The 10356-nt window shown below is 40.8% G+C and overlaps 1 protein-coding gene and 1 pseudogene across 6 annotated transcripts in view; both read left to right on the forward strand.

Moving 5' to 3' along the window:
- Nucleotides 1-10356, forward strand: part of LOC133446996 (protocadherin gamma-C5-like) — a 320234-nt gene that overhangs the window by 50059 nt on the left and 259819 nt on the right. Inside the window, exon 1 of one of the 6 annotated variants that reach the window (XM_061725344.1) lies at nt 5182-7655. The exons of the other annotated variants lie outside the window; for them this stretch is intronic. Within the exon in view, the coding sequence (XP_061581328.1) occupies nt 5265-7655 (2391 nt within the window). The 5' untranslated portion in view covers nt 5182-5264. Of the gene's footprint in view, nt 1-5181; nt 7656-10356 lie in introns of those variants that run through there. 6 annotated transcript variants of the gene reach the window in all.
- Nucleotides 152-975, forward strand: LOC133447730 (protocadherin gamma-C3-like; annotated as a pseudogene).

Here is a 10356-nt window from a genome sequence, read left to right on the forward strand (position 1 = left end):
GGTTTAAATTGTGATCTTTAAATTCAGGTCAGGGTAACTATATTCTGACTCAGTATTTTTTTTTTTTAAGAAAAGCATGGCACTTTTAAATACCTATATACAAAGTTATACAACACCTTGTTCTAGCTGAACCAATGCTCAGAGTGTCAGTATGTACCAGTAAACGAGAAGTCACCTCCTTTGTCCTCCCTTTGTTATCAGCGAGAACCTTTTTAAGAACCTTTTGTATATGTATTGCACTGCTGCTGCGGTATTAGGACTAATTCTGATGCAACGCGTAGAAATCATGAATTTATCGCTGATATATTTGATCTTTAAGTTTTAGAGTTACAATTTGATCTGTTTCTTCCAGTAACGATGGGGCACAGGACATTTGTTCCTCATTGGAGGCTTGCTTTTCTTTTTCTTACTCAGTTTGGTCAATGGAGATGTGAGCTATTCTGTTCCGGAAGAGATGAAGAGAGGAACTGTAATTGCAAATATCGCAAAGGATCTTGGACTTGAACTGGGTACACTTTCCACTCGTAAAGTCCGTATTGATACTGCGGATAACAGTGCTATGTACTGCAGCGTTAATCTAAATAACGGAGACTTGATTTTACAGGAAAGGCTTGATGGCCTTTGTGCAAAAAAAAAACATCCTGTGTTGTAAAACAGGAACTTGTTTTTGAAAATGCTTTAGAACTACGTCACATTAATATCCACGTTCAAGACATCTATGATAATTCACCACAATTTAAGGAGGAATTTCCTAAATTAGAAATTCAGGAATCGACTGACAAAGGTGCACGTTTTCTTCTGGATGAGGCGCATGATGGAGACATTGGAGAAAATGCTGTTCAGGGTTACACCCTTCAGCAAAATGAATATTTTAAAATGAATATTAATGCAAAGGGAATTGGAAGAAAATATAGACCTGGTTTCGTAAGAAAAGGTTTAAGACTAATGACTAAAATGCTGTTTGAGCAGGCTTAATTTTAAGTCACTTGCACAAACATATCTTAAAATAGTCATACTGTAGATTTAGCCTGTGGTGGATTAAACAAAACCATTTGCAAGATGGTGGATTAGAGCTAATCTAGGACTAAATTGAAATTTAATATTAATCCTGCAAAGAGGCAGGTTTAATTTTGGTTTAGTAATGTTTGTGAAAGGGAGCACAGATGGTTTGGGAGCATGGAGTATTTGGAATATCTAAATGAAGACCAGGGGCTACAGAGGCCAGCCAGACAAATACTTGTGGATAGGAGTAATCCATTGAATCAGTTTGATAAAATAACTTTCCGAGATCGCTTTCGTATGTACAAAGAAGATGTACTGGAGATAATTACTTTGTTTGAGCCTAGACTTTCCTCCATGTCTCAAAGAGGAAGGCCTGTACTCAGTTCTCTCCAAGTTCTGGGGCCTCATCTATAAAGCTTGCTTGCGCAGAAAAAGCGCCTGAAAGTTGCGGAAGCCGCCTTCTACGCAAATCCTCGGATCTAAAAAGAAAAAACTAACCGAAAAATCTGCTTATCTTTACGGCAACTAGGACCCTCCCGTAAGAATTTACTTAAGACACGGGGAACTGGCGACGCAGGCTGTGAGGTGGTGAAATGAAGCCAGATTCATATCATACTCTTAATAATGTCATCACATATCACAACATATGTCAGGCTTAAAATAATAAAATAATAAAATAATAAAATATAATAAAATAGCGCTGATCGTGTCCCTCTGTGTGTGAAGCTGTCAGTCAGGACTCTGGTGCTGCTGGAGCTGCAGCCGCGGTGACACGCCGGGAGCCTCCTTCACCGCTTTAGGACAGAACAAATGAGGGGCTGCGTTTAGGGAGCCCCACGGAGCCCCTCATTTCTTCCCTAAAGGGACTCAGATTTGTTTTCATATATATGAGTTTTACGGGCGCGTGAAACCTTTACGTGCGGGTGTATGGTGCCTAAATTATGGCCCCGCGTTAAAACGACGCAGAGCCTACGGCGTAGGGTACGCGGCGACGCGCACCTACGCCGTAGGCTCTGCGTTGGTGACGCAGAACCATAAACCCGCCCTGAGCCGCTCTGAGGGGAGAGAGGAGGAGGGGGAGCGGGGGGGGGGGGGGGGGGGGTGAAGCACGGCTGCGGGGCCGTTCTCGTATCGCTTTCATACAGTGTCTTGATAATTTGCAATTTAAGGCTGAGCCTACCGTTAGTTTTTAAACTGTAAAAAGTAAGGGGAAAATAAACATGATTTGAAAAGACGGGGGGACGTGTGTCCCCCTGTTGCACCGGGGAACTCACGGCGTTCCGCGCAGCAACGGCGTGCTGCCACTCACTCTCTTTATTTTATACTATTTATTTTTCTACTTTACTGTGACAACAAAATAATGTGGTTTTCCTGTCCTCCTCCTCATCAACAACATCTAGATCTCAGATCTCAGTGAAATTCAGTGGCACGGTGGCTCGACACGTTCATTCATTCATTCTGAAGCCAAACAGGTTGCAGGAAGCCACTGCGCATGTTCAGCAGGCTCATTCATATGCAAAATGATTCCATTTTCGGTAGAAAGTGGGCGTGTAGAGGGCGGGGATACCAGGCGGATTCACGTGCGCAGCCTTCCAGCTGGACTGTGATTTATAAAGAGAACCTTACGTGGAAGTCTGCGTGCACGCGGTTTTATAGATCCGGATTTTTTTTTGCGCCCGGCATTTTCGGCTTTTGAGCGTACGTGCACTTTTAGTATGACTCCTACGCAGTCCATTTTAAATGAGGCCCCTGATCACTTTGAGATTTTTGGCATCTGGAACCTTTCATCGTGAAACTGGTCATTTGTGTGGTGTCAGCGAAGCAACAGTGTGTAGAATAGTTCACAATCTGCAGTGCTTTTTGTGAACTGAGAAATCTTTACATTAAATTCCCTGATGCTGCTGAGCAAGCCAACTATAAAGTGCGATTCTAGGAATATGGGAACTTCCCAGGAGTGATTGGCTGTATAGATGGATGTCATGTTGAAATAAAGTGTCCATCAACTCCTGATGCTGAGGTGTACAGAAACCATAAGAACTGGTTTTCCATCAATGTTCAGGCTGTATGCACTCCCAATTTAGTGTTTTCAAACATTGTTGCCCGTTGCAAGGGAGCAACACATGATTCAAGGATTTTTCACAACTCATCATTGTGTGCTCAGTTTGAGAGAGGGCAACATAGTGGAATACTACTTGGTGACAGTTGATATGCGCAGTTGCTATTTATTCATGCCTTGGCCACATCCCACAACAACTGAGCAGCAAAGATACAACAGAGCTCATATTCGCACCAGAGGGATGTTCAAGCGTGTGTTTGGAGTGTGGAAAAATCGATTCCAGTGTTTATGCAATACACTTCGTTTTGAGTCAAGAAGATGCTGCAAGGTGCTACAGCTACAGCTGTTCTGCACAACCTGAAGTAACATAATTGTCCTGACCCTCCGATGGAAGACTAGAATGATCCAGATGTGCTCATGCCGGTGTCAGAAAATAACCAACGAGGACTTGCACTCAGAGCTGCTTTTCACATTGCAGCACTTCAGTTAGAAAAAAGATACATTTAACCATGGAATTATTATGGATTATGGCTTGTTTTTTTGCCTTAAGAGTGTTTATTGTGTACAACATATATAAATAGTGTGGTGAAAAATTACATAAGAAACTCAACCAAGGCTGTTCTAAAATGTAGGTTGTGGTGACTACAATATTAACACTCTTGTCAAGTGAGAAAAAATTTTATTTTCACAACGTATTTCATTACATTACAAAGCTATCTCATGCATCTCTCTTCTAATTTCCTATCCAATTCGACCTGTAGAAAATGAGTAGAATTCTCATTTTCATGTCATGCTCTTCTTTCAGATATTTCCTTTTCTGCTCATGAAATTCTAAGGCTAACTTTTCACGCATGGACATCCTTTTTGGTCTCTGCTGGAAGGTGGTGGCAGCATCTGTTCTCTGGGATGCCATGCCAGATGTGGAGGGTGCACAGTCACTGTGCACTGGCTCTTCCACCAGGGTCAGAATAATTTCCTCTACGAAACGGACACTGTTAGATACAAAATGCACATGGTCCTTGGAATGAAATAAAAATAACGATAGACACAGACAGTGGAATAATCATGTACAGAAGGAGGTAACTAATTTACTTACTATATGGTATATTTACCATTTCTTCTCAGTTCTTCATGTCCACTGTCCAAATGATCATCATCTGGTATGCCATCCAGAGGTTGCTGGTCCTCTATTATTCCAGTCAGCAAGTCAGCCAATTCATCGGTCTTGTCTTTACTTGGTGGGGGTCCACCACCAGTGGTAAATCTCTCTCTTCTGGCCTCTGTATTCCTTTTTTTCCAAATCTAATTTGGTGTTCTTCCACAGAGTCTATGAAGGCAAACACCATTTAATTTAAACAATGTCACAAAACTATATGACATCTGTGATATACAGATCATAATAGACATGTCTCACTAGCTTTGACTTGGGCCTACTCCTGGCTTGATATAAGCCACTGCATGTTTGTGATTGACATGTATGAGATGTAAACTGAACAAAATAATTCCTGTTTCCTACATTATTGATTGATTGATTAATTCATTGTATTTAATTATTCATTCAAGACCGCGCAGTAAATATCTGCTACGAGTTACAATTTAAAAAATTAACATTTTTAAATTGTTACATTTTTGCAGAAATATAAAGATGCTTTTAATCAATATGTGGTTTTGGTTCATGTTTAAAATACTTTGTGATTATTTTGATATCAGATAAAAGGTTCATGTACTCACTTCACGTGCTTTTATTTTTACATATCTTCCTGTAATGTCAGTGGCTGTGGTAAATATTGTGTAACACACTGAGGAGAGGTTTATACTATTGAATACAGCCTAATAATTTAAATTGACCTGATCAAACCTGAACTCAGTAAAGTGTGTTTCTCGCGAACGCTCTGCTGGATCAGTGGCTATTATTGTGTTTTTGTCTCAGTAAATAATGCAGGGTAAACTTAAGAAAATCTAAATATATTTCCACAGCAATGCACTGCCTTACCTCAACAAATACTCTTGGTGTCAGTGTTTACTTGTAAATAAGAGGGCATAGTTATTCTCCTCCCTTCTGTGTCAGCGAACTAGTCTTATTCTGCGGTTTTGTCATGGTGGACAATACTGCCTCGTGTATGGTCGTAGATTTCTCTTTTGCAAGCCATTTTTAAAAACATTTTATTATTGAATTATTTTAAGACAGGAGCTCTGAACACTGAACATGGGGCCCGAGACATTTGCGCTGCACTGCGGTATTGTTTTTATTTTTCTTGTACAGCTTTCTGTTAACGAAGACGTGAGCTACTCTGTTATGGAGGAGATGAAACGAGGATCCGTAATTGGAAATATCGCCAAGGACTTGGGACTTACATCGGGGATGCTTTCTAAAGCTCGCAATCCCCGTATTGATACAGAGGACGAGAGTACTGGATACTGTGGAATTGATTTAAATACAGGCGACTTGATTGTTGACAAAAGAATGGATAGAGAAGGGCTTTGTGAGAAGAAGCCTTCCTGCGTCGTAAAACAGGAACTTGTCTTGGAAAATCCTTTAGAACTACATCGTATTAATATCCACGTTCAAGACATCAACGATAATTCACCACAATTTAAGGAGGAATTTCTTAAATTAGAAATTCAGGAATCGACTGACAAAGGCGCACGTTTTCTTCTGGATGAGGCGCATGATGGTGACATCGGAGAAAATGCTGTTCAGGGCTACTCACTTCAGCAAAATGAATATTTTAAATTGAATATTAATACAAAGGGAAGTGGAAGAAAATATAGTGAATTAGTCTTAGACAAAGAGTTAGACAGAGAAGACAAAAAAGAGATCATGTTAATGCTTACAGCATTTGATGGTGGCTCTCCACAGAGATCAGGCTCTGTAGTTGTACACGTCACCGTTTTGGACGCTAATGATAATGCTCCAGTGTTTAGTCAGACTGTCTATAAAGCAAGTCTGCCTGAAAATGCTCTTATGGGTACTGTTGTCCTCACTGTGACTGCCACGGATGTAGATGAAGGAGTTAATGGGGATGTTACTTATGGATTAGACCATGTTTCGGATGAAAACCAAGCATTCACACTGAATGAGAAAACCGGAGATGTTAAAGTGGCTGGAAATATTGATTTTGAAAAGAAATCGTTATATGAAATTGAAATAAGTGCTAAAGATGGTTTGGGGCTGGCTTCAACTGCAACATTAATAATTGAAGTTATTGATATTAACGACAACGCCCCGATAATATATCTCAAATCTTTGTCTAATCCAATACCTGAAAACGTGTCACCTGGTACAGAGGTGGGAATCATTAACGTGCAGGACAGAGACTCTGAGAGGAACCGACAGGTCCGCTGCTCCATTCAGCAAAACGCCCCCTTTAAGTTGGTTCCTTCCATTAAAAACTATTATTCTCTGGTGACCACAGGACAACTGGACCGTGAACTAGTGTCTGATTACAACATTACAATCACTGCTACTGATGAGGGCTCTCCACCTCTGTCCTCCTCTAAAACTGTTCAGTTATCTGTAGCTGACATCAACGACAACCCACCTGTGTTTGAGGAACAGTCCTACAGCGCTTATGTGACTGAAAATAACAAACCTGGCTCCACTTTATGTTCCGTTAGTGCTCGAGACCCCGACTGGAGACAAAATGGTACAGTGATTTATTCTCTGTTACCTGGTGAGGTGAACGGTGCCCGGGTGTCCTCCTATGTATCTGTTAATGGAGACACGGGGGTGATCCACGCTGTGAGATCGTTTGATTATGAACAGTTCAGGAGTTTTAAAGTTCACGTGATGGCCAGAGACAACGGATCTCCTCCCCTCAGCAGCAACGTGACCGTCAGTGTGTTTATATCAGATGTGAACGACAACTCTCCTCAGATACTGTACCCCGCCCCAGAGGGCAGCTCCTTCATGACCGAGCTGGTCCCCAAAGCTGCACATGGAGGCTCTCTGGTGTCCAAAGTGATAGCAGTGGACGCAGATTCCGGACAGAACGCCTGGTTGTCCTATCATATCATCAAATCCACTGATCCTGGACTTTTCAGTATTGGTCTCCACAGCGGAGAGATCAGGATCCAGCGGGACATTTCAGAATCTGACAGCATGAAACAGAATCTCATTGTAGCAGTGAAAGATAACGGACAATCTTCTCTCTCGGCCACATGTTCCATCTATTTACTGATTTCTGATAACTTGGCTGAGGTGCCAGAACTGAAGGATATTTCTCATGATGAGAAGAATTCCAAACTAACATCTTATCTGATCGTCGCGCTGGTTTCTGTCTCCACCTTCTTTCTGACCTTCATCATCATCATTTTGGGCGTGAGATTTTGTCATAGAAGAAAACCCAGACTGTTGTTTGATGGAGCAGTTGCCATCCCTGGTGCTTATCTCCCTCCCAATTACGCAGATGTTGACGGCACAGGAACTTTACGCAGCACTTACAATTATGACGCCTACCTGACAACAGGATCCAGAACCAGTGACTTTAAGTTTGTTTCATCTTACAATGACAACACGCTTCCTGCTGACCAAACTATGAAGAAAAGTCTATCGGACTTTACCGATCCTTTTGAAGATACGGGAACATCCACTGAGGTAGGGTTTTTTTGTAAAGTTTTTGAAGTCTCATCTCGATTAAAAACATCAGATTCCAGTTTCACAGGCCTAATATCAGAAAGTTTGGTTTCAGTTGCAAGTCATAGGATCTTCCAGCAGGATAATGACACCACAAAACTTAAAACAATGAAGAATGGCTAAGTATAAGATAATTGACAAAGCCTTCTGTGAGGCCAGATGTAAATCTATATTTGCAAAGAGCTCAGTCATTCGTCTGGAGAAAGCACCATTCACATTGGAGCAGTTTACTTGTGAGTAGTGGGTCAAATTTTTAGATTACAGGTGTGAAAGTCTAATTGAAAGTTATAGAACTCACATGATATCCTCAAATGGTAGTGTAGCAAAATATCATATTGAGGGATATCATTTATTCCTATAGGGCAGTGTCAGTAACTTGTGTTTTTTAATGATTCTTTTGAACCAACTCTCACCTTTTGTCAACTTATTTATTTCAGAGATCATTTAGTTTTTTTGTTGTTCTTTTTAATCCAAGGGTACCAACACATTTCCCACGTATCTAGATGTGTTTTCTTTCTTTTTCTTAAGAATACGTTAAGAGAAGGGCAGCACGGTGGCTTGGTGGTTAGCACTGTTGATTCGCAGCAAGGTTTCTGGTTCGATTCCAGGGCGCGGCAGGGTCTTTCTGTGGAGTTTGAATGTTCTCCCCGTGCTTGCGTGGGTTCCCTCCGGTTAGTCCGGCTTCCGCCCACAGTCCAATAGCGTAATAGGTTAATTGATGATTCTAAATTGTCCGTGAGTGTGAGTATCTCTGTTTTTTTTTGGTTTTTTTTTTGTGTCCCTGGTGTACCTGCCTCTCGCCTGGAAATTAGCTCCAGCAGACCAAAGACTACAGCGGGTATAGATAATGGATGGATGGAAGTCAAGAGAAGGCGCTCTCCTTGGTGCTGAAGCTCTTTGGGTTGCTCTTGAGATATATTTCAAAGGGCTACACTTTTTCTGCGTTTCATATGTGTTTTCAAAACAATTCAAATAACTGTTCATTTTCCAACAAACTCATGCTCAACAGCACTGTATGTCATTTTTAAACTGACACCCAACTTTGTATGTAAGAATGGGGAAGAGGAGGCTATTTAAGTGCAACGTGAATAATACAAAGAACTTAGCTTTGTGAAACATTGTGCTGCCAGTATACTTTTAATGGAATGTCATGCTGTAATGTATTAATTTCAATGCTTTTTGTAGATATTTTCAGTAGTTTAATGTAAACAAACAAAAAACATTCAATAATGCAACAATCAGTTTGTATCATCTTACAATGACAACACGCTTCCTGCTGACCAGACTCTGAAGAAAAGTCCGTCAGACTTTGCTGATCCATTCGAATACGTTAATGGTTCTCCTGAGGTAAGAAAATATATCATTATCAAACTATTTTGAAAAACAAGTAGACTAATTACAAAAAAAGGTGTATCTCATTGAATTATTTTGTTGAGTTTGAAACATTTTTTATGTCTCAAATGTGTTTTCAAATTCAGTTTCTTCCACAAATATCTTTATTTTTAGCCTTTCAGTTCTTCAGGAATCATTTGGGTTTGTGGATTTCCTTGCTTTGTGTAGTCTCCAGTATCTAAAATCCTATGTAATTAAAAAAAAAAACTGTGCTTGTCCTGTTCAGTAGAAGTCTTTATTAAAGTCAACCTCACAGCAGGCAATAGAGCAGAGTTCAGTCGTCAGGATCATGGTAACGCTCAGAGTGGCAGGAGAGTGAATACCAGAAAACAGCTGGTGTGAGCGCTGAGTAGATCTGGAAGCCGGAATACAGGAACTGAAATGCCGGTTCAGTCAGAGGAATCGCCAGGCAGCCCAGGGAGCAGGCAAACAGAAACCAGAGGCAGAACTCGTGGTCGGGGACAGAAGGCTGAGGTGATGATAGAGAGAGGCGACCAGGTCGTCAACAGGTGATCAGTCCAAGGGTGAGAGCTGGAAAGTCAGGCCTGACACAAGGACAATCTGACAGTGCCTGGCTGGGAGCGGAGGGCTTAAGTAGAAGCCAGGGCTGATTGCAGATGTGGAGCAGGTGTGGAAGGTTGGAGACACCATAGTGACATGAGGAGGTGGAGCTGCAGGTTAGTGAGGCAGGTATGGAGCTGGAGTGGATGTGACAGTTCTAAGTTAAAATATATTTGTCGTTTGGTTGTTTGGTATTGTTTTACTGTACCTGTTTCTAAATTGATTCTTGCATTCATATGTGATCTCAGATGAGCGGTTCTCAATTTGAATTGTAGTAAAATTCCTAAACGTATCAAGAAACATTACAGCTAAAAGCAGACTGGCTGTCATGATAGTTCTGATTTAAAAAGGAAACAAAAGATAGCTTTCTTGCTCCAGCAATGTCTAGAGTTCAATCTTCACATAAATATTCGGTCCATCTTTGTAAGTTTGATACTGTAATAGAGTATATTACAGATACAGTCAAACAATGTTAATACAAATGACGGGAAACATTTTGCATTTAGTGAGTTATGCTCATACATTGAAGTTTCAGACTATAAATTACTATTTTGAGTCTTGTTATATGTTTTGAAAGGACTGTTATTTGGTAAGTTATGCGTTCGTGGAAGTTTGCTGATGTTGCTATTTTTTAAACATATCTTAGGTTTTTATTTCCAGGGTGTTTTTTTTAGGGGTAGTGCTAATATGTTGCCTTGGAATTTGTATT

Source organism: Cololabis saira, chromosome 7, assembly GCF_033807715.1.
Source record: "Cololabis saira isolate AMF1-May2022 chromosome 7, fColSai1.1, whole genome shotgun sequence".
Classification (NCBI taxonomy): Eukaryota; Metazoa; Chordata; class Actinopteri; order Beloniformes; family Belonidae; genus Cololabis; species Cololabis saira.